General features: G+C 43.6%; 1 protein-coding gene across 6 annotated transcripts in view; it reads right to left on the reverse strand.

The window, feature by feature from the left end:
• Nucleotides 1–3,927: 3,927 nt before the first annotated feature.
• The window catches only part of SRSF11 (serine and arginine rich splicing factor 11), a 34,953-nt gene continuing 14,309 nt past the window's right edge, over nt 3,928–24,571 (reverse strand). For 5 of the 6 annotated variants that reach the window (XM_077278867.1, XM_077278865.1, XM_077278866.1 and 2 more), the window contains exons 3-13: nt 20,830–20,963; nt 12,781–12,890; nt 12,431–12,523; nt 9,724–9,773; nt 9,498–9,625; nt 9,313–9,397; nt 7,955–8,080; nt 7,765–7,854; nt 7,550–7,645; nt 5,396–5,552; nt 3,928–5,307 (exon numbers count right to left, since the gene is read on the reverse strand). In XM_077278867.1, the coding sequence (XP_077134982.1) occupies nt 5,110–5,307; nt 5,396–5,552; nt 7,550–7,645; nt 7,765–7,854; nt 7,955–8,080; nt 9,313–9,397; nt 9,498–9,625; nt 9,724–9,773; nt 12,431–12,523; nt 12,781–12,890; nt 20,830–20,963 (1,267 nt within the window). In that variant the 3' untranslated portion in view covers nt 3,928–5,109. Of the gene's footprint in view, nt 5,308–5,395; nt 5,553–7,549; nt 7,646–7,764; nt 7,855–7,954; nt 8,081–9,312; nt 9,398–9,497; nt 9,626–9,723; nt 9,774–12,430; nt 12,524–12,780; nt 12,891–13,197; nt 15,173–20,829; nt 20,964–24,571 lie in introns of those variants that run through there. The other variant, XM_077278870.1, reaches the window with a different exon arrangement.

Consider the following 24,571-nt stretch of genomic DNA (forward strand, 5'->3'; position numbering starts at 1 on the left):
TGTACAGTATGTATGAGTTTTTGTCTGTAAGGGGTGGCCTGGATTTAACAAAAAAAAAAAGCTGTTTTTATTTTTCCCTCCAATGCACAACCCCTTTAAGATGTAATGCTTTGCAGGACCTTGGGCTAGTGGCCGTGTTCATGGTCCATGGCTGCTGGACCAGAGCCCTTTGGATCACCTGTCGCCATCCCCAGCGCCTCTTGTAGCGCACACATGATGTTGGGGTGTCTGATAGCGCCAGGGATGCCGACAGGCTGGAGGGGGTTCACGTGGCTATGCTCTGGTGGTCAGACTATTGATGTGCTCACTAGACCAGGGTCCTGCCAATATTTTTGATTAACAAAAGGCATTTTTCCAGTCATAGTATCAGACTGAGGACCTTATTCTGGTTTCCTGCAGCTGTTTTTACTGGACAACTCCTTTGATCCCAGCAATTGGCAAGTTATCACCGAATCCTCAGGGAGGGGATAATCTACTAGCCGTCCATCACAATGACCTCCATGACTTCTTCTCTACAGAGGCCATTGCTTAACTTGGTGACTCTTAGGCAGGGTGGATAAAAATCAATGTTTTTTTTAAAAAAAATCCGGATTTTTTTGGTTTAAATCGGATTTTTTTTCAATAAACTGCTTTTTGAGGAAAATATTTTACCATCCAAAGGTTCTTCCATCATGAGATAAAGCGGAGTTGTTTAACTCAGAATAAAGGCTGTATATGTGTAACATTCACAATGCCATGCTCTTCCAGAGGTTTCTGTAGGATTAGTGGGCAGTTTCTCTCCTATATTATCACAGACGCTCGCTTTACTTACGCAGTTCTCAAAACTGAATTTGACTCCGCAGAGGTCCCAGCCTCTTCTTCACGGCAAAAATGTTACAACATGAACAGAGTTGAGAAAAAGACCTTAATCCTATTGTTCTACAAACCTATGAATATAGAATCAACCTCTTCAGTGCCAAGTCCAAGAAGTTAGACAATATGTTTCTGATTGTTTGGAGTGGAATAGATCTGCACAACACAAGAAGAATGTGAATCTAAGTGTGAGGAGGAGGAAGGGCAAGCAGACAAGAAAATGAAAGTGAAACTTTGAGCACAATACTGCAGCATAGCCACAGACAGACAAGTCTGGATCTGTTTGTGTGTACGATACGATCTGAGGTTTATTACATTCTTTCCTTATAATGGCAGCAGGCCGTAAAAGAGACCCAGTTTGGGAATATTTTAATGAAGCTCCTTCGCCTATCGGTAAGGCAGGCATGCGTGCAAAATGCAAACGATGCAACAAAGAGATGCAAGGCCTGGTGGCGTGAATGAGGCAACATCATGAGAAGTGCGGTGATGAAGATGACCAAAGAAACACTTCTGAACAGGCAGGATCTTCAGGTTGGTAAACATTTTTATTGAATCCTATTTCTAAAGACTGAACTGTCATGTGTGAGAAAAATTATATTTCTTATTATTACTGCATGTTACTGTCATTTGGTACAGTTATGAAGAAAAACAAATATTCCTTTTGGGGCAGGGGCAGTGACGTGTTGTGTACAATAAGCAGAAATTGTATAAACAATAAAATAACAGCATTGACTTTTTTTGTTTAGGGGAATTCATGGATTCTGGAAACTATCCACCTCCAAGATCACCATCATCCTGTTCTACAGTTTCAGAGTTATCCATCCAGGATAGTGCTTCATTAGCAGCAGCATCATCATCATCAGACACCCACAGCCACATATCACCATCACCCAAAAGGTAGAAAAAACCTTTACCTCCTGGAACCACCATAGATAGGTTTGTGATAAGAACTAGCAGATTAGAAAAAGAGCTGATTGATGAAAAAATTGCCCAGTTTATTTATGCAACGAACTCTTCTTTCCGTCTGACCGAGAACCCACATTTCATTAATATGGTTCAGTCACTGAGACCAGGATACAGTCCACCCAGTAGAGCTGATGTTGCAGGGAAACTGCTGGATCAAGTGTATGACAGAGAAATGGAGCAATGTGCAACAGCTCTGGAGGGTAAAATTGTTAACCTAAGTATTGATGGGTGGAGTAATGTCCACAATGATCCTATTGTATGTGCTTGTATAACAACAGAAGAAGGTAAAGTCTTCCTTGCACAAACAACTGATAGGTCAGGAAATGCACACACAGCAGAATACTTACAAGAAGTGGCAGTAAAAGCTATAACAACATGTGAACAAAAATTCAAATGTCTAGTACGCAGTTTGGTCACTGACAATGCTGCAAACGTATCCAAGATGAGAAGAGATTTAGAAGAGCAGGGAGGGAATACAAAGCTGCTAATAACATATGGTTGCAGTGCTCATTTGCTGCACCTCTTAGCCAAAGACTTAAGTGTTCCAGAAATAAAGGCTAATGTTGTTGAAATTGCTAAATACTTCCGTAATAATCATTTTGCTGCAGCAGCTCTGAAAAGGATGGGTGGAACCAAGCTAACGCTCCCACAAGATGTTAGATGGAACTCTGTGGTGGACTGTTTTGAGCAGTATATCAAAAACTGGCCTATTCTGATGACACTTTGTGAAGAAAATCGAGATAAAATATATGGCACTGTCACGGCCAAAATCCTCAACATTGGGCTTAAGAGAAATGTTGAACATATGCTGAGCTTCCTGAAACCCATCTCTCAAGCTTTAAACAAAATACAGAAAAATAGCTGTTTTATTGCGGATGCTGTTGAAATTTGGAAGGAACTGAGTGAACACTTAAAAACAGAACTACACATGGACAGAATTAAAGTACAAGCAGTAAACAAACGAATGGGACAAGCACTGACTCCAGCTCATTTTTTGGCAAATATTGTCAATATCCAATATCAGGGTCAAAACCTAAGTGCTGAGGAAGAGGAGTTAGCTATGACATGGGTATCCAGCAATCATCCATCTTTAATGCCAACTATAATAAACTTCAGAGCTAAGGGGGAACCACTCAAGAAATATATGTTTGCTGAAGATATTTTAAGGAAGGTCACACCAGTAAACTGGTGGAAGTCACTTAAGCGCTTGGATTTAGAGACTGTTCAAGTAATGATTTCACTTTTAACAGCAGTAGCTTCTTCTGCAGGCGTTGAAAGAATATTCTCTTCCTTTGGACTCATTCATTCTAAATTGAGAAATCGGTTGGGACCCAATAAAGCAGGAAAGCTTGTTTTTCTTTTCCAGATTATGAATAGGAACAAAGAAGAAGATGATGATGATGATGAAGATGACAAGTGAGCTACAGAGGACAGCAGGGACAGTAGTATTTAAGTTTTTCATGTGTCGGCTGGGCTGACAGTCGAAGTTTCTTAAAATATATATATATTTTGTTTATCCAAATTAGTTAACAAACATGGATGTTTGTTTAAGCAAATAACTTATGCTGTAATGTTGTTATTGTTTCAGTTGAATAAATCTATTTAAATTGTTATTAAGGTCAGGATTATTTTTCTCCTTCCTAAGTACAACAGAACAGTGGTGTCCAAATATGAATGATTAACCCATTAAACTGGGGAGAAAAAAGTAATATAAAAAGTGATTCTAAAAATCTTCATCTTCTTGCATGTTAAAGTAGCAAGAACTAGTTTAGGTAGAAACTTTGATTTAAATCACTGATTTACATCAAGCCTTACTGACTAGTGATTTAAATCGTGATTTAAATCAGTTAGATTTAAATCAAATCCACCCTGCTCTTAGGTTAAAATTATGGTGTGGAGGACACTGCCCCTTTAAGACTTTGCATTCCCCAGATATACTGCTTGTTGCCTAGGTCACCAGCCACCTCTGCAATCTATCAGTGGTGACCTGTTTCCAAGGTAATGAGTGTAGCTTCAGTCTCATGCGCCAGACTCGGCCGCTTTGCGTTTTGTCTAAACAGTCAATCCCCCCTCCCTCCGGTCTGAACAGATCAGGGATCATCACTGACACAACTTCCATTTATATATTTTATTATCAAAGTTTCTCATAAAACAAACTTTCATGAACTGTACATGGAGATGGCACAGATTGGAGCCTACAACTGTTACTGATAATGATCCAAAGTGAAGCCTCGGCGAAAAATAAAATGCACCAACTACTCAGCATATAATAGAATGGACTCACGGCACCAGGGAAGGGAGGGGGACACAAAAATATATATATAGGACGATGGTCTGGTGGGGGGGGGGGAAACAACCCAGAAAAAGAGCACAAACATCCAATTAAAATGTACGGATACCTCTCCACTCATTTACAAAAAGCAAAAAACTAATTCTTGTGAACATTGTAGAAAACACAATGCGACCGGAAAACTCCATTACTGGGAATGGAAACTACACCCCTCAGCGTGTACTGACAGCCTGTGGCTGCTGGGAGTTGTGGTTTTACAACAGCTAGTGAATGCTGTGCTATAGAAAAAAAAAAAAAAAATCTGAAGGTCAGAAAGTAAAAGCTGAACTGGCTCAGCCGAGTGTTTTCCCATCACAGACTACTGGTGGATGAAGCGTACGTGTCCTTTGGGCAGACTTCTGGGAATTGTCCGCAGTAAATCATGCCAGGCGGGACTCGATCGATAACGTACAGTGTGTGCATTCGATATGACAGCAGAGTCTATGATGGGAAACCCCTATAACCACAAGAAAAAGGCAGCAACCTATTAATGAAAACAGGAGGAAAGCGCACAGGTTGGCGCAGTACAACAGCGAGCGATCAACCTGCGTTAGGAGGAAGCATTTTAAAGTCTTTGACTCTCCCCGCAGATAACACAGACCACCATTAATGGAGGGCAGCCATGGCTCAGGATACTGTGAACTATTTGGGGTCTAGCATATTATGAGGGAACTGGGCATCTACACAGCAGAAGATACAACACATGCGAGGTGGGAGACGCATGCAACGTATTTGTTAAGTTGCGTCACATTAAAGAACTGGGGGGAGGAATTTTTATTTTTACAGTTTTTCTTTAAAACCACACAAGACAGGTTATATCCACTGTCATACAAACCCTCCGGTACAAATCTAATGACTTCTGTAGTTTGACATTCACCAATAAGCTCTGTGCTGCAGGCGACCAAACCTTAAATAGAAAATTAAATCACATAGTACGGAGCAGGATGGGGGAGGGGACGCACTCAATCGCTCATATCCATGTCTTCCTCGTGGTGGTCATCGCCGTTCACTTTGGAGTCCTTTACCAATTCTGAATTCGACCTCTCTCCTGTGTCCTCGTTCTCCAGCGGGGGGCTAGCTTCGGTCACCATATATTCTTCTCTCTTTTCTTTGTCGCTGTCATAACCCTGCTCCTCCTCATCGTAGTCCCGTGTCACCTGCTGTACAGAGAGGCGGCGAGGTAAAGCTTGTAGTCAGAGACCGGAGGCGACAGTATGCAGTCACCACGGTTCGTGTCAGTACTCTTACCTTCACGTCTTTCTCGCTTTCTGATCTTCGCTCGCGCTCCTTCTCCTTGTCTTTTTCTTTGTCCTTGTCTTTGCTTTTCTTCTTTTTGCTGGAAGATCTCTCCCTTTCGTCTCTGCTCTTCTCTCGGTCTTTATCCTTCTTCTTTTCTTTTTTGTGCCTAGAATGCAAACTTACCAGTCAGTCCAAAGACAACAGAGACAAGATGGTGCTTTATATTTCTTTCTGGCAAATCGGGTTTACATGAAATCTATGGAAACCCCCAGAGAGAGGACAGAAGCCCCCAACGGAGAGATGGGACAGAAGATGGATCTAATTTCTGTCCACACGGAATATGAAGTATGGACAAACATAAGTGGGATTTTTTTTTTTTTTTTTTTAAAAAAGGGAAAATATTTCTTTGACCAAATCACTTTAAAGACCACCCATCGCCTCACATATTCCTCGATTTGGAGGCTTTAATTACTGTCCTAGGATAGTCAAGAAATACTGGAGACAAAATGGTCCTTATTGCAATTTACTTCTATTAAAAGTTGTCAATAATGGAGTTTTTTAAATCTCTAATTCAACAGACTGCTCGTTACCTAGGTTACTGGCTACCTCTGCAGCCAAAGGTGCTGGAGAACCCCTTTCTGACCTCAGACGGGATAGTACGTCCGAGGTCAGAACCCCTGCTTTGATGCGGGCTCCGGTGGTGAGCCCACATCAAAGCCAGGACATGTCAGCTGTTTTGAACAGCTGACATGTGCCCGCAATAGCGGAGGTTGAAATCGCGATTCACCCGCCGCTAATAACTAGTTAAATGCCGCCGTCAAACGCTGACAGCGGCATTTAACCGGCGCATCCGGCCGGAAATGAGCACATTGCTGACCCCCGTCACATGATCGGGGGTCAGCGATGCTTCTGCATAGTAACCATAGAGGTCCTTGAGACCTCTATGGTTGCTGGTGCCAGTTTGCTGTGAGCGGCACCCTGTGGTCGGGGCTCACAGCACACCTGCATTTCTTCTGCATAGCAGCGATCTGATGATCGCTGCTATGTAGCAGAGGCGATCGAGTTGTGCCAGCTTCTAGCCTCCCATGGAGGCTATTGAAGCATGGCAAAAGTAAAACAAAAAGTGAAAAAAAATATAAAATATAGAAGTTTAAATCACCCCCCCTTTCGCCCCATTCAAAATAAATCAATTAAAAGAAAAAAAAAAAAAAAAAATCAAACCTACACATTTAGTATCGCCGCGTTCAGAATCGCCCGATCTATTAATTAAAAAAAAAAAGGATTAACCTGATCGCTAAACGGCGTAGCGAGAAAAAAATTCGAAACGCCAGAAGTTTTTTTTGGTCACCGCGACATTGCATTAAAATGCAATAACGGGCGATCAAAAGAACGTATCTGCACCAAAATGCTATCATTAAAAACACCAGCTCGGCACGCAAAAAATAAGCCCCCCAACTGACCCCAGATCATGAAAAATTGGAGATGCTACGGGGTATCAGAAAATGGCACACTTTTTTTTTTTTTTTTTTTTAGCAAAGTTTGGAATTTTTTTTCACCACTTAGATAAAATATAACCTAGACATGTTTGGTGTCTATGAACTCGTAATGACCTGGAGTATCATAATATCAGGTCAGCAAGAAATGAAAAAACAAAAACGAAAAAGGGCCGTGGCGGGAAGGGGTTAAACAAAAAACAAAACATAAAACTGGTCTAAACTGATACACAACTGCAGCAAAAGTAATCTGCCGACTATACAGTTATGCAGACACTGCTGCTTTACAGGGGTATTCCCCATCTCCAAGATCCTATCCCAATATGTAGTAGGTATAATATTAGCAAATACCTCTAATTAGAAACGTAGTATAGTTCTTCTGATTCGCTGTCACTTACCCCCATGTGAACCGCATTGCAGTAGCTTAGGTATCCATGGTTACAACCACTAACTGACACTATAGGAGTGTTCGTAGACACGGATACTTAAGCTACCGCAACGCCCTGCACATGGGGTAAGCAACATAGGAATGTAGCAGTTCTTTTGATTTGATACTTGGAGGTATTTGTCGATATTACGATGCATACGACATATTGGAATAAGATCTTGGAGATGGGAATACCCCTTTAAGTAAAGGAGAAGGATTGCGCTTCACTTATCCAGCCAATACCTTCTAGGCGATGGGGTGCGAGATGCTTTCCTCTTCGGCGATCTCATTTTTTTCGGGGATCGAGATGCGCTGCGACTCTTCCTGCGCCTCTTGTCCCTGCAAAAGGAAAGACAGGAGAGGATGTAAGGAGAACACAGCAGAGGAGCGACTCCTCCATGGTGAAGGAAGGGCACACGATCGGCCCGCGGACCAGTGAGCCTGTGCCAGCACTGCACCTGCTTGTGCTTCGGGATCGCCTGCTTGTGCTGTAGCTCTTGGGTGGGGTTTTCGATCGTTTTTTCTCTTTTTCTTCACGCTTTTTTTCTCTACAAAAAGGTAAAACCAGGATTAGATTTTTTTTCCTGCATTGATGATGAGTGGATTGTTCCAGGATTGGATTGGGTATGAAGACGTGTAAATGACTACCTGGATTTAGATCGAGAACGGCGGCTTCTGTCTCTTGAGTGGGAGCGCCTCCTTCTGGGGCTCTTTGAACGTCTGCGGCTCCGGGACTTTGAATGAGATCTTCTTCTTGACCTGCTTCTTGAACGTCTATAAAAAAAAAAATACATTAAAGCTGTAAGCTATTCACAGACTGTATGATATGTACAGATGTGTTCAGGGAGCGAACGTCCACTGCGGGCAAAGAGACCTCATTTACCAACCAACTACCCGTACCCGGCGTGCTACACTGAATGCTTCTCCCGTGCACACAACATACGCACCACCTCTGGATTTAGGAGGCCCAGACACTTCGAAGTCTGCTCACCTGACTGCAATAAAAGTCATGTGCCATGGACATAATAGATGGTTCACGTCTGGCAGCCATCCACTTACATGTACAACAGATGTCGGATCTACCTGCATTAACCCCATCAGCCCAGGACAATTTTTCACTTTCTTCTCCCCTTCTTCCAAGAGCCATAACTTTTCTATTCTTCCATCCCCATAGCCGTATGAGAGCTTTTTTTTTTTTTACAAGATGAGTTGCACTTTTCATTACCACAGTGTACTGGAAAACTGAAAAATTCTAAGCGCAGCGAAATTGCAAAAAAAAAAAAAAAGTGCAATTCCACAATTTATTTTTTTTTTTTATTTATTTACCATGTTCACTATATGGTAAAACTGATCTGCAATTATGATTCCCTAAGTGGAGAAAAAAAAATTCCCAAATTTGTAAGGAAAAAAAAAAGTTTTTAACTTTTTTAACCATCTGCCGAGACCCCTAACATTCTCATTTTTCAGGATCTGGGGCCGGGTGAGGGCTTATTGTTTGCACCCTACTGACACCATTTTGGGGTAGATACGATGTTTTGGTTGCTTTTATTGAAGTGTTGCAGTAACAAACAACAACCACCCCATAATTCTTGTGTATTGATTTTTTTCTTTTACCAATCAAACTAATTTATATTTTGATAATAGATCGGACATTTCTGAACGAATACTGATTTATTTATTTATTTTTTTTTTTTGAGGGGGGGGGATACATGGTGGGTGCCACCAGTAAAAAGGATAGCAGGTAGGCAAACGTCGCTGTTATCCTTGTAGCTGGCCTTCACAAGTAGCTTAATGTCACCACATACTGCAATATATGGTCTCTAAGGGAATAATAAAATAAAGCAGCCCTCACACAGACATGTTGCCAGGGAGAAACAAGAAAAAAAATACAATTTTAGGCTAAAAATGTAAGATGCAAAAATAGAAACTGACCCAGTCTGGAAGTGTCTGCTACAGAGCAGGGGCAGAATATCCCTATTATCAGGACTTACAGCGACATATCTCACCTGTGTCTAGTGTTGGAGGGTGTTCTCCTTCTCCTGGAATGGGAACGTGACCGTGAACGTTTTTTAGATTTGTCATCCTTTTTATCTAAAAAGGTGGGAAATACACAAATTTTAAAAAAAAAATTATGAAAAGAACACAAAAAAAGGAAAAGAAAAAGAAAATAATGTGAATAGCAAGAACGTACCGGGCTCAATGGCAGCAGAAATCAAGGACTGGGCTTCCCGGACCCTCTTCATGGCTTCTTCGATGTCTTTGTTAGATGCGTCAGATTTCAGACTTGGTGACACCAGTCCGGCAGTCACATGATTGAGTCTAGAAAAAAAAAATGCACTGATCGGTCAAAGCGGCCAGGGGTCCAAACCTGCTGGCTGGAGGGGACATTAACGACTAGTGAGTTACTAGTGACTTACTTTGGATCAACCGTGCTCATAAGTTTTAATAACTGGTCTGCTGCAAGTGACTGGAGAGAAAAGATGACACGTAGTTAATAAAATGGAGAGGCGTTTGTCAGAGGCAGACATCAGAGTTCAGGTCTGTAACCTTCCCCAAGAATCCTCACATTACCAAACAACCTGGCCGTACATATATTTGGGCTATAACATCTTGCCTTCTATGATCGGTGTGTTATACTGTGTGGTGAAATATGTATAGGTATATATGTATGTAGTGAAATATGTATAGGTTTATATTCCTTCTCTACTCCCCTCTTATCTCCTCTTCCCACAATCGTATACAAGATTTCTCTCGCGTATCACCCCTACTCTGCAACACATCAGACTCTCACCTTCCATCGAAACCTTCAAAAAGAGCCTGAAGACCTACCTCTTCCGACAAGCCTACAACCTGCAGTAACCACCGATCGACCAAACCGCTGCATGACCAGCTCTATCCTCACCTACTGTATTCTCACCCATCCCTTGTAGATTGTGAGCCTTCGCGGGCAGGGTCCTCTCTCCTCCTGTATCCTCACTCATCCCTTGTAGATTGTGAGCCTTCGCGGGCAGGGTCCTCTCTCCTCCTGTACCAGTTATGACTTGTATTGTTTAAGATTATTGTACTTGTTTTTATTATGTATACCCCTCCTCACATGTAAAGCGCCATGGAATAAATGGCGCTATAACAAATAATAATAATAGTATGTGTGACCAGCAGTAGTTTAACACCTGCCCTGAAACTGCAGGTGTCGCAAAGGTCACAACATATGGTATCCTGAGCAAGCAGTCTACTGTCTCCAATCTCAACAGGGGGTCTGCTGGGAACCAGGAAGAAGGGGAAACATTTCACACCTTCTAGCTCTTTTGAAGAGAGATGTCAATTACAGCCTGACATTATCTATGTGGGGGAAACTTTACACCAAGAAATTCAGTGAAAAATAATATATTCATTGGTTGAGTGGCCATGGGCCAATGAAAAAACAAGCAATTATAATATTAACCTGAGAGGCTGGTCTAGAAATCTGACCTCCAGGGTGACTATAAATCAGGCCTGTATACATAGAATCGTGTTCACAGATTGAGGGCAGCCAAGCTGATGTGATCCAGTCCATCCATTCCCCCCTCAGGGAGAAGAAAGCAGACTAAGTTAACTTACTGTTTTGCATATTTGTATGTCTTTTTATTACCATATTTTTATACCTTTTTCTTATTGTAAGCACTGTACTTTTTTGTATTAAAGCATAAAACTTTAACAAGTTGAACCTTGTATGTTCTGAGGAATCCATAGCCTTAAAATGTTTGATCCTTATGACTGGCAGACAGTAGTAGTAATATTTCCGGGACTCCTCGCCCGTGTGTTCGGTCAGTGGTGGCAGTGTGTATGAGCGGGTGTGTGGCCTGTGTTGGTGTGCGATTTATGCTCCCAATACAGCATAGGACAGAGGTTGAATGCTGGACAGAGGAGAGATATATTAACCCTTGCAGGCGCAACCCCAAGTCGCATGCTGAGAGCGGATACGTGACAAATTGGTGGCAGCACGGACATTCTGTATCAGCGACTGCAGAATGAGGTCACCGATAATCTGTCAGTAAGCTTGTTTGCAGGGGTGGCCGGTAACCTAGGCAATGCCATGTACATATTTAACAAAAACCAACATACCGGATATACATATAAGAATTTCCAAAATGCAAAATAATGGAGGGGCAACTCCCTTGATACTAGAATCCTACATAGAATTGGAGGTTTGTGCCCCCAAAAAATATAACCACGGAGATGAGAAACACAATGTATGCACATCAATATAGAGAGTTCATTAGGTTCTCTCTCACATAACATACAGCAAGTACAGACAGTAAATTGAGGGGTTCAAATGGTGAAGGCCATGTATCAAAGGTTGTAAGGGGATTTTTTTGTGTATGGATTTAATAACACTGTATAATTGTGGTGTCCCACTATACTTTTAGGGTAAATGTTCATCCGACCAAAATCCTCCCCGCTCGGGAGGCTGTGTCACAGCTCACCCACGTGAAACATGCGTCGGGACTGCGGCAAACACACTCATCTAACATGAGTTAGCATCTTATAGCACTGTTAATGGCACTTTATGCATATCACCATTTTCTGGTCTAATGCTTCATGTAATGTTGTGTGGGAGGATTTTGGTCGGATGGACCTTTCCCCCCTAGAAGTATAGTGGGACACCACAATTATACAGTTATTAAATCCTTACAACCTCCGTTACACGAATACTCAGCCTGCATAGAATTACTTTGGACCTGTCAGGTTGATTTGCAATCCAATATTCGTCCTGGTATATCTTTTGGGAATATGTGCAATCTTCTTTATCCTGGGACTTTCCCTTTATCATGACATGAGCTCTCTTTGATGGAGTGTTTTTGCCTGGCCTTCACCATTTCAACCCACATTTTTTACTATGTACTTGTATGTTACGTGAGAACCTAATAGACTTTCTATATTGATGCGCATACATTGTGTTTCTTAGTTCAGTGGTTATACTTTGTATTCTTTGTAGGATTCTAATGACATGTACATAGTAGAATTTTTTAAGGCAAATTGCAAAATTGATTATTTGTTTTGCAATTTAACCCATTTAGGAAGATGAAGCATCCCCTAGAAATACAGAAAATATTGCTTTATAGGCTGTGGATGGTTATTTGGTACCTGGGAGTTTAAGTTGGCTCCAGGAAGAGTAAGGGCTGCGAGTGTAGAATCCAACGCAGGAGCTCCCAGAGCAGCGAGCGGTACAGCACCGAGCTACGGTCCATATAGAATTAGGAAACGGAAAAAGTCAGCATATACAATATATAATAAAAGAGAAAATATACCTTAAATCAGAGCGGCCCAACCTGTGGCTCTACAGCTGCTGCCATCATACCCCAATAGCTGTGGGCATGCTGGGAGCTGTAGTTTTGCAGAAGATGAAGTGCGACAGATGGAGGAACCTTTCTGGACATATACTGCAGGTAAATCCATACACACCAAGTAAATCCTGTAATTTGTTTCGTACTCACCTGACCCAAGGGGTTTGGAGTCGGCAGAAGTCCTCCGCCAGGAAGCAGACCTGTGACTGCATTAGCCGGGGCCACAAGTGACAGGGCTTTAGACTCGTCAGGAATTATTCCTGTAGAAAAACCGTATCTGCATTAGACGCACGGATCCGAGAACAACAATATAAAAAAAAATAAACACACAAAATACAAAAATAAAATGCAGAAAATAAAAGGAACACCCAGATAATCTGCCACTGCTCCACCACTTATCTGACTGCCATAGTCTACCATTACAGAGACATCATTGCACTTGCAGATTTTTTCTACACATGGTTAAGAGATTCTAGATTAAGAATAAAGATACTGCACAATACACACTACTTTTTTTTTTTTGCTTTATTTTATTTTTTTGTGTTAACACTGCCAAGATTTCATCACCTGTACTCGATTTTTAATTCATGAACCAAACGTAAGCAAGCACAGTCGGCTCTCCGGGGGTGTGCTCTCTGATTAATGAACAACGACTCGTGTCGGCCGCTTCACTATAAAGCACACAGAAAAATCAAGATACACAAGACAAAAAAAAAGGTTGGTTTAGGAGTTAATCATATGGAACAGTTCACTAGCTGTCTTAGCATACCTACCATAGAGTGGTGTACAGATAGATTGTGAGGAGGTGTGGGAGAAGTGGGAGCTTTACGTCAGGCCTTTTCCTTACCTGTGCAGCAGCGATCTGGGCTCTGCCACCGTGAACCAGAGCCGAGGAAACTTCACAAGCGGAAGGCGGCCATTTCTGCTGGTGAACTGCAGTATTGACTCTCCAGTCTCTGATAATGGCGCTCAAGGCCTTACCCATCTTGCAAGGTGACGGCACGTAGCTGGTGACAAGCCATCACTTTATGGGGGTGTGACCTCTAGGAGAGCCAAAGCTTCATGGGTTTCTCTGCAGACAGGCGCAGAGGTTCACCCGCCTGTGCAGGGAAACGGACGCACGGTCTCATACAGGTGAATGGGGCCCTGCGCAGCCTAGTGGCCAAGAGCGCTGTTGTGAAGGAAAAACTAAAGCCGGCAACTGAAACAGCCATCATTCTCCGGATCAGTGGCGGTCCCAGAGGTCGCATCCCCACCAATTATAATCACTTCACATGATGGGAGGAACCTTCTAACGTGTGCCTCCAATTATACAGAATAGTGACCGTGCACATTCACATCCAGACATTGCGCAGAGTGTGACGCCCCGGCCGTGGTCTGTGCCGTACTGAGGTTTCCGGTGTGGCTCTTGCACCATTCAAAGCAAAATCGGTATCAGACATTGTGCTCGCTGTAATCATACAGATAAGAAGATGAAGTGCAGCGATTTTTATTGTATAATAATTGGAGGTCCACTTTATATTCTACTTAAGTAGTTTGATGTAAATGGGGTGGAAACAACTGAGCGTGTCCAGAGCTCTAACTTACTGAGACTTTGCATGGCCTGGATGTGCCCCCAGATTCCCCCAGCCACGATGGACTGCAGCTAAAACGTTGCATGCTTCTAAGCTTAGTAAAGCTATGTTCACACGTTGCCGTTTTGCAAATTTTTAGCTGCGTTTTACAGCACCAACAAAGTCTGAGAATTCAGAAGCCTCACCCACACAACTTTTTTTCCTGATTGATTTGGAAAACTGCTGCGTTTTTGAAAACGGCAGAATGTCACCTCTTTCATGGTATTTGCAGCGTTTTTGTTCACCCATAGGATACAACGTGCAAATGCAAAGACGCAGCAAAAACCACAGGTCTCAGTTTTTGCTAGTTTTTTGGTGCAAAAACTTATGTTTAAACAGGCTTTTTTTGGGGGGAGGGGGCACTAAACTATATCAACATGTACAAGAGACAGCAATAAAAAAAAAAAGCAGCAAAACCTACTTTTTCGTAAGCAGCTTAAAATTTGGGAGTAAAAAAAAACAGCAAAAAACAGTGTGAACATAGCCATACTCTCCAATAGTCGCTACAATAAAGATCTAGTTCTATAAAAGTTTCCATTGTATGGGCCGCATCATCGCAAAACCCCCCTTTGACCCAGTCACTAGTATCAGGCTCCAAACATATCTTGTGAATACTTGGATCATAAAAACTGGACAGCCAAATGCCACAAACTGGTCCAGGGCAAATGAACATTGGTTCTCTTGATTGAACGCCCTACTTAAAAGTGTGTTAACTAGTGTTGAGCATTCCGATACAGCGAATATCGGCCGATACCCGATATTTGCAGTATCGGAATTCCGATACCGAGTTCCGATATTTTTGTGATATCGGAAATTGGAAGTTCCTATAACTTCCCAGTGTATGGTTCCCAGGGTTTGGAGGAGAGGAAACTCTCCTTCAGGCCCTGGGATCCATATTCATGTAAAAAATAAAGAATAAAAAATATGGATATACTCACCCTCGGACGGGCCCTGGCTCTCAGCGGTGCAAGCGTCTGCCTCCGTTCCTAAGATTGCAGTGAGTGTAGGACCTGCGATGACGTCGCCGTCTTGTGATTGGTCGCATGACCGCTCATGTGACCGCGAAATCATCGAAGGTCCTTCACTCACTGCATTCTTAGGAACAGAGGCAGACGCTTGCACCGCTGAGAGCCAGGGCCCATCCGAGGGTGAGTATATCCATATTTTTTATTTTTATTCTTTTTTTTTACATGAATATGGATCCCAGGGCCTGAAGGAGAGTTTCCTCTCCTTCAGACCCTGGGAACCATCCAGGATATCTTCCGATATTTGTGTCCCATTGACTTGTATTGGTATCGGCGATATCCGATATTTTTTGGATATTGGCCGATCCAATCCGATACCGATACTTTTGAATATCGGAAGGTATCGCTCAACACTAGTGTTTACCCCTCTGTGGGAGGTTGCTCATCACTAATGGCAGGAGACAGGGCCAGCTAAAAAAAAGGAAATAGCGTGAAGGATAAGGCCCAGGGAGGTGCTGCATGTGGATTCAGTGTGGAAATCCATGTGTACGCGACTCTGTATGGAATAGATGCATGCAGACCAGCAGCCAGTATTGAAGGACAGAGTACAGACAACCACGTACCAACCCCGCCACCAGACTCCTAATCAGCAGCACCGGAGGCCTGTAGCTCAATGCAAGTTAGAACTGTAGAAACACTCAGTCCTTTCAGCCTCATTTCACAAAAAAATAGAAACTTGATAACTTCAGGTTGCAGTGAAGAATATTAGCGGAGCACCCAGGATCAGTGATGACACCGCACGGATACAGAGCTGCACAGCACATGGCGCCAGGACACCACAGCTCCATCAACTGTGCAGTGGTTGTTCCTGGTATTGCAGTTTAGATCACAATCACTTCCATAGGAGCTGAACTACAGGACCAGAGTGTGGCCATTAGGGCTCATACTCACCTGCGAGAAAATCGGATGAGTCTCGCATGTTAATACCCGACGCTACTGTCGGCACTCAGATCGGAGCGTGCAGCCGCATAGGAATACATGCAGCCGCACGCTCCGCTCCTGAGTGCTGGGTATTAACATGCGAGACTCATCCGAGTTTCTCGCAGGCGAGTATGAGCCCTTATCCAGTGTCTGCCCGAACATTGTGTATCCTGGTAATAGTTGATCGCTGGGGCTGACGGACCTTTAAGATCATCAATATCTTTAGCTCAGACATCAGAACAGTTGCCTTCCCTTTGTGGAGAACAAGGCTATTTTTGTTTTCTTTGTACCAGGACATCAGTAAGAGCTACTCTACCCTGAGAAGAAAGGATTTGTCTGTCCAAAACCCCCACCCAAAGAGGAAAAAATAAATAAAATCAGATTGTGAGCAAAGCAATGAAACAAAACAAAAAGTAAATCAAAGAAACAAAAAAGAAAACCAAAATGTAACTAGAGATTTGCAAATACCAGTAATATTGTCTTGGCTTAACAAAATGCATGTCAGCATAAAACATACAACATGTACAGGGCACTTAAGAGAAACTGGACAAGCTGGAGAAGAAAACGGTTGAGTGGTATTTTCAGCAGGGCCTGGTATATAGTTCAGGCTGAACCAGGGAAAAGAACTGTAAAACACAACAACAAAAAAGAAAAACCACTGTTAAATAAAGGTCATGGATCCTTCCACCTAAGCTGCGAGCTGTAGACTTTAAGCAAATAGATATTACACCGCGGGCGGCAGAGAGCCGATGTTCGGAGGATGGGGGGAGGGAGCTGGACGACCCTGGGGTCTTCGGGGTGTCTCACCAAACATTGCATATGTCTATGGTATACCTCACGGGGAGGGGGAGGTCATGCATATGTCCGGGATAAAACCAAACTGGTCATAGATAATAGTAAAAAAAAAAAAAATAAATAATCTAAGAGGCTCTTATGGAGACAGCATCTAACAGACCATGCATTGGAATTCGCAGTTAGAACAATTGTAAAGCGCAATTTATATATTTAAAAAAAGAGAAAATACAAATTAAAAAAAAATTAAAAAAGCAATGAGGACCCTCACCAGGTATTTTTCATGCGTCATGGTTTATATTTTTACACCGCCGCTTTGTTAGAACCATGAAATACTGCGTGGATATGTAGAAATGAAAAGAAACAAAAAAGAAACAGACAAAAGAAACAAACATTAACCAGTGCGCCTGCAAAATCCGGCCCCAATCTGACCATTCCCTCCCCGACAAAGCAGCACACCCAATGACTGAGCATTTAGTCAGGCCGTGTAATCGGCACCATTGGTGCTCTCCAACCGGTGGCAGCACTACAACTCCCAGCCTGCTCCCATAAGTAGCTATCGCCTATCCAATGGGGTGGGAGCCGAGTGCAGAGACCCCCGCAGACAGAAATGCCTCTGCAATCACTAGTCTGGTGATCGGTAGGGGTCTCAGTGGTCGGACCACCACCAATTTATCACTTATCCTATGGATAGGTCATAGCTTCTTACCTGATCCCTTGCCCATCCTTTAAGGCAGTGTTCTCCAAGTCCGGTCCTCAAGAGCCACCAACAGGTCATGTTTTTAGTATTCCCTTGGTATTGCACAGATGATAATTGCATCACCTGTGCAATACTAAGGAAATCCTGAAAACATGACCTGTTGGTGGCTCTTGAGGACTGAAGTTCAGGAACACTGCTTTAAGGAATACTGAAAAGCCACAGATTAGAGACAACAAAACATTTACATAGGGGAGTTATAAAAGTCATACTGGTAGAAGATAATTTAGTGTTTTAGTGGCAGAGAACGTAGATCATAAGCAAATGATGGCACTTCAGCGCTCCCTCGACGTGGTGGAGTGCTCAGTGCACGGCCGATCCTCCAACAGAACAATCCCTTTAAGATGACGAATGTTAAACACCTCGAGGGGCAAATCTGGATGAGTGACTCCATTAGTCTGATCCGTCACACCAGGGTACATGACATTTCATTTTGGCAAACAAGGACTTGTCCATAATCATGGAGGTCCCTTTACCCCGCCGGTCTCATCACTACAGGTACAAAGCATTTATTCGGGTTGTGTCGTCCTTTCTTTAGAGAAGTCAGGACTGAATACGCCTCGGCTGCTTATTTCTTAATACATCTAAATTTTAGGGAAAATGACACTAAAATGCCAGGCAGAGCGTCAATGGAAGACATGGTATTGCCTGGCGGGACCCAGGTGGGAGGTGAGGACAGGACAACAATTAGGGACTTCTGAGACAAATGAAGGGCCGGCGTAGGCGAAGCCTCGCGTACATGGGTGTCACGATTGTAGTCAGGGATTACCGATAACAAAGGAAATGGTACAAGCTGTGTAAAACTGCTGGAAAGCACAATTTGTCTAAACCTAAAATCTGGAGAGAACAGACGGCATTAAATATTTCCCACAGCCGCAGAATACCTTTATCTTCACAGTGAGGACTGTAAATGCCAAGAGCTGGAGCGGAACAACCAGTGCAATCTTCTACACGCCCTTACTCTACAGCAGCTGTAGGGTCACTGTCACAGAAAAAGACCCCAAAACCGTAAAATGCCATCCTACAGTGTCAAGTTCTCATCCTGCTGTAAAGAGGAACAGAGGAAGGTCCCTCCCCCCCAGTTCTCTATTAGAAAATTTAGGATTTAAAAACAAACAAACAAAAAAAAAAACGCTTCCTTCCAAAACCTGGACAACGCTGGTCCACAGGTTACACGTGCCAAGACCCATGCGCATCCATTGAAAGGAGCTGTTGAAGTACCAACAACCTTATCTAATCCTGAGCATTCCCTTTAAGTATTGTGGACCCACGATGCGTACAATAAAACCAAAACTTGTGCCAGGATCATGTGGTGCCGACCGACCGTCACGATGTGCAGTATGTTAATGCAGCCTAAGGGAATAGCCGGAGGAGGTGGTGGCAGTGCAAACAAACCTCCACCAAGACAGGCACGGGTCACAGACCGAACAATTGTGAAACAAAATTGTGCACCAATGGACGGCACTGTCTGGCCGTAGCCTTAAATAAGGATCACATGGTTTTGTAACTGTACCTCATCTGCAATAAAGTCACAACTCCAGACCTGACCGCGTGTCGCTCGTGTCCCAAGGTCCAGAGGGTGGGAAACTGAGGCCTTTATGCTTCATTCAGACATCCATTTTCCCACATGTGTGCCCCATCTGTGCGTTTCATGGATAGGAAATGTACCCATTAACGTGTACAGTGCAGTTCACATGTCTGTTTTTCTTGCGGACCTTGTCCGTTTTTGTTAGTAGCCACTGATCAAAATGACCCAAACAAGTCAATGGGTCTGTGAAAATCATGGACAGTACACAGATTGCATCAGTGCATGATTCATGTGCAATGAACATTGCAAACTATATATACACAAGAAGTTTTGTAATTTATACATATGTAAAAAATGACCGATGTCTGAATGAGACCTAATGCTGACATGTGATCCTTCCCTTGTCATATACAGTATACAAGTATTGTAGAGTAGGTGTCATATGGAGGGTCTGACACAAGTTTCCCCCATTAGATTAGTAGTTTGCATGAAGACAGTCACTTGCATACAGGCAGCACCCAACACTCATTCACAAAGCTGCATTTATCTGTACGTCCACAAGGTAATGACCGAGCCAGAAATATGACTGTGCGAATGAGAGAATGCTCAAAAAGTGGTCCGAAAGAGCCGACCCCCAGGCATCTCAGCCACAAGGACTTCATCCACAGACCTGCATGTACGTGCCTCTCACCCATAAACATATCATGTAATGAAAAATCAAATCACAAGTTATAGGATAAGTGTCCACATAATAACTGATACCTATTCAGGAATTTATCCATGTGATCAATATGGTTGCAAAGAAAACTGGATAGGTCAGTGGAGAACAAGTCCCCCAAAGTCATGTGAGATACAAAGAAAAGCATCTAAAACTAACACGCCCAAAGGAAAGGAAAAAAAAAAACAAGAAAAAACAACAGATAAAGCCATACATGTACATGTAAAGAAAGAGCACATCAGTGACCAGTAGTTACACTGTGAAAAACACTTGGGGACACGAGTGCTTGCTGGCGTCTAGTTTATGTCTACAATCCCCTGAAGCAGAAGAGGACCCAGTTTTTTCTGCCATCAGGAAGGGCTTTGCAATTGCCTTCTCCACTACAAAAATCACACACACAAATAACAGAGAAGAGAGTTTATTATATGGCAAATACTGTGAGGCATAGAAGGATGCAAAACTTGAGAGGGAGAGAGGAGAAGTAAACGCCCTGAATGCCCATTCTGCACCGTGAAGTCACAGACTTACAAAATAAACCACGACTGATCCGTGGTACACCCGCCTCATCTTCAATGCAGGAGGAGCATATTAATTGGGGATTGCGAGCAGTATCCTCATGATGCATGTACAGCAACACTAGCGTTAAAAATCTAGAATTTGACTAATGAGCTTTGCAAGTTAGACCAAGACTCCTGCAGAGACAGACATAAGGGAAGGCTCATGGTGTACCAGGGATCACCAGTAAAACAGAGGTTGAAGCATGCAGACGGTGCTCACTTAGAGCCTACAAGACGCCCTCTAGCTCTCCTTGTGCTGCAATGTGAATAAGCAAGTGGGGTACAAACCTTCTGCGTAGGGCACGACGATCAGCGCTCGGTCCACGAACACCGTGTTGGTCAGATGCTGAGCGACCACGGTACAGTCTGGATCATGGAACTTTACAAAACAGACACGAGATGTTACAGGCAAAGGAGAATCACTAAAAAAGGAAAAGGAAAAACCAAGGTGAATGCACGATCACAGCAGTGCGACGTGGGAGGTGAAAAGCACTTTGTATGTAAGAAGCGAGGCGTCCACCCCCAATTACAGAGGGACACGTGGCATGTTACTCACCTTCCAGCGCAGATTTCTATCTTACACTAGCGTTTGGAGAAAGAGCACTCCGGACGTGATGACGGGTAGACAGGTCATTTACTGAGAGCTGAATACGTTTTACAACTCGCACAACAAAGTATTAAAATTGCATCAAATTTATCACAGCGTGAGCAGATGCAAGAAACATGGAGAACTGTAAGACTGTCAAGTTCAAGATAACTCGGCCTAAAAATGATCGCTATAATAAATCCGCCCCATTGTGTCAGTGGGATATCGTCCGCATAATGTTTGCACCCAATCCCTCCTACACACGTACGCAATGTAGCACAAGTGTACCCAAATACTTGCTGCCCATATTCCAGCCCATGTGACCAGATATCAGACTTGCTGGATCACACAGGAAGTTTAGATGTGGACCAGAAATCGCTTTCTTGATGCAAGATTATTGGGCGTCTATAGAGTTGCATAGACATACACTGCAGAAGCATCTCCGTCCCATACACAAAACAAGACGGCAAAACGGGGAGAAACCTGGGTCAGAAGAGGGCTGGAGATTGGGGAATACAGCGGCTTGTGAGTATCTTTTGCCTTAAATACATAATTTAGAGGAATTGCCAAGACATCTTAAATGAATGCAAATAATCCTACGTAAGAGTAGACAGTTCAGCAGCAGATCCATGACCACATGGCCTCTTGCTCCACTTTATAACAAACTGGAATTAGGCAAAAAAAAAAAAAAAAAAAAAAGAACTTGCTAAAATGGTAAATTTCCTTACAAATCTGAATATTTGGCTTCTGCTCTGGACTCCACACTACGTATTGCAATGGAGAATATCCGCAGAAAGATCTGACACGCTGCAAATAAAACAATCCACACCGACAATCAAGACACTCAGATATTTTTAGAATAGTGAAAGAAATTTGGTAAAATCTCAACGATTTCACTGAAACTGATATATTGTCACCTGCAAAACTTGGGTGGAGAAGGCTGCAGCGATTCCACCAATATGAACAAACCTGTGAGAGGAAAAAGCTCAGCAATCTGACAATCCACTTTGGGACGACCATATGGTATATACGGGGCAAGGTGTCGGCTCGAGATCTGAAGCAAGCTTCCTCATTGTAAAATGAGAGGTTTGGCAGCAGTGAGCAGCGGGCGGGGGCATTGCTGGCACACACGTCCTGACTGCCCTGCAACACGTGTACCTTGGCTCACAGTGACAGCATATAACTACAGCAGGTTCAGACCCAACATACAGGAACATTACAGAGGTTTACATTTACACCAGCCCGTACACAGGACTGCAATTACATAACCATCACAATCACCAAAATTGTACGGGATATACAGTAGCTTTGCAATTTACATCTTAGTGAAAATCCTTTCTGTACTACTTGTTGCCTCAGTTACAGAACACCTAAGTGGCTGATTTCCTAGACAGAGAGCATGTGCTTGCAATCTGTTTGCTCTAAAGCTTGTAAGCGCTGCTGTGAAGCCACCAGGATGGCTGTAAAGCTTCACTACTCCCATGAAATTCAATGTAGCGGCACAATCAACCTCCGCTCCATCTCACTGGAACTCAAGAGGCTCAATTCTCAGGATCACTGGGGGCCCAGTGAATGGAGGGTTATTTCCTAGGGGATAACTAATCATTTGAAAGGGCTACTCTAGAGTTAAGCAGAGAGTAAAACTGCGGCAGCAGAAAGGAAAAAGAAAAAAAAAATGTTCAGAACTGAGGCCTTGCTGCAAATTTTCATTAAAGTCACCCTGAAAGCCAAATTAAGTTTTTTTTCTTCTTACACAAAATAAGGAATTAATTTTCTGAAACTAATCTATTTCTGGTCTGTCTCATAATTCAACAAGTCATTATAATTGAGAAATCCAAAAATGCCATGTAGAAGCCAAACTTCTACCACACAGCTCCCTCTATCGTGTATGTACACTGCAATCATTACTACGAGGTGCAGAGGCCGATCTCTGCGGCCCGGGCCGCTCTGGCCGTGGTGACACAAGGCCAGCAAATTTGCTCTTTGGCCAATTTCACCTTTTGTGCAGTCTCTAATAATCGCTGTCGTCAGCACTTCTATCTGTGCACAGCGCTGCTGACATTATGCAAACTGAACATGGACTAAGTGACCACATTAACCATCGTTTATCTCTTCACAATTACATATGTCCATAGGAAAAAAAAAATGTAACCTCCATTTTAAAAATAAGCCCATAGTGGGAATGCTTCAGGATCCCACTATTGCTCCACACGGCCACGTGTCCCCCACCGGTCTTTGCTTAATCTCCCAGCAAGAGACGTCAAGTGGCTGCAGCGGTCATGTGCCGGGCAAGCCAAAAACAGCCTTCCTGCTTTATCTTCCGGGCCAGAGTGCACATAACCGCTGCAGCCACATAAGGTCCACAAGAGGGGCAATATTCTCCGTATATTGGTGGTCCCTGAGGTCAGACACCCTCTTGCATCACCTTCATTCTGAGAATATCGGTGGTCTCAGAAGAGAGTCTGACCTCAGGGACCATCAATATACGGAGAATGAAGGGGATTGTAGAAGGGAGTCTGACCTCTGGGACCATCAATATCCTGAGAAAGAAAGGGGAGGAAAGGAGACAGGACTGTGGAGTCAGGGAAATTGAGGAATCGGAGGTTTGGCTTACTGACTCCACAGCCCTGCCTCCTACATCCCCTTTCTCAGGATATTGGTGGTCCCCGAGGTCAGACCCCTTCCTACATCCCCTTCTTTCTCAGGATATTGGTGGTCCCCGAAGTCAGACCCCTTCCTACATCCCTTTCTTTCTCAGGATATTGGGGGTCCCCGAGGTCAGACCCCCCCACATCCCCTTCTTTCTCAGGATATTGGTGGTCCCTGAGGTCAGACCCCCTCCTACATCCTTTTTTCTCTCAGGATATTGGTGGTCCCCAAGGTCAGACCCCCCTACATCACCTTCTTTCTCAGGATATTGGTGGTCCCCGAGGTCAGACCCCCCCCCCCCCACATCCCCTTCTTTCTCAGGATATTGGTGGTCCCCAAGGTCAGACCCCCTTCCTACATCCCCTTCTGGTCCCTGGTGTCAGACCCCCCCCCCTATATCCCCTTCTTTCTTAGGATATTGGTGGTCCCTGTGGTCAGACCCCCTCCTACATCCCTTTCTCTCTCAGGTTATTGGTGGTCCCCAAGGTCAGACCCCCACCACATCCCCTTCTTTCTCAGGATATTGGTGGTCCCTGGGGTCAGACCCCCTCCTACACCCATTCCTCTCTCAGGATATTGGTGGTCCCCAAGGTCAGAACCCCCCCCCACATCCCCTTCTTTCTCAGGATATTGGTGGTCCCTGGGGTCAGACCCCCTCCTACATCCTCAGGATAATAGTGGTCCCTGAGGTCAGACCCCTCCTACATCCTCAGGATATTAGTGATCCCTGAGGGCAGACCCCTCCCCCCCCTCTACACCCCTTTCTTTCTAGGGCTATTGGTGGTCCCCGAGGTC

This window comes from Ranitomeya variabilis, chromosome 8, assembly GCF_051348905.1.
Source record: "Ranitomeya variabilis isolate aRanVar5 chromosome 8, aRanVar5.hap1, whole genome shotgun sequence".
In the NCBI taxonomy this organism is placed as follows: Eukaryota; Metazoa; Chordata; class Amphibia; order Anura; family Dendrobatidae; genus Ranitomeya; species Ranitomeya variabilis.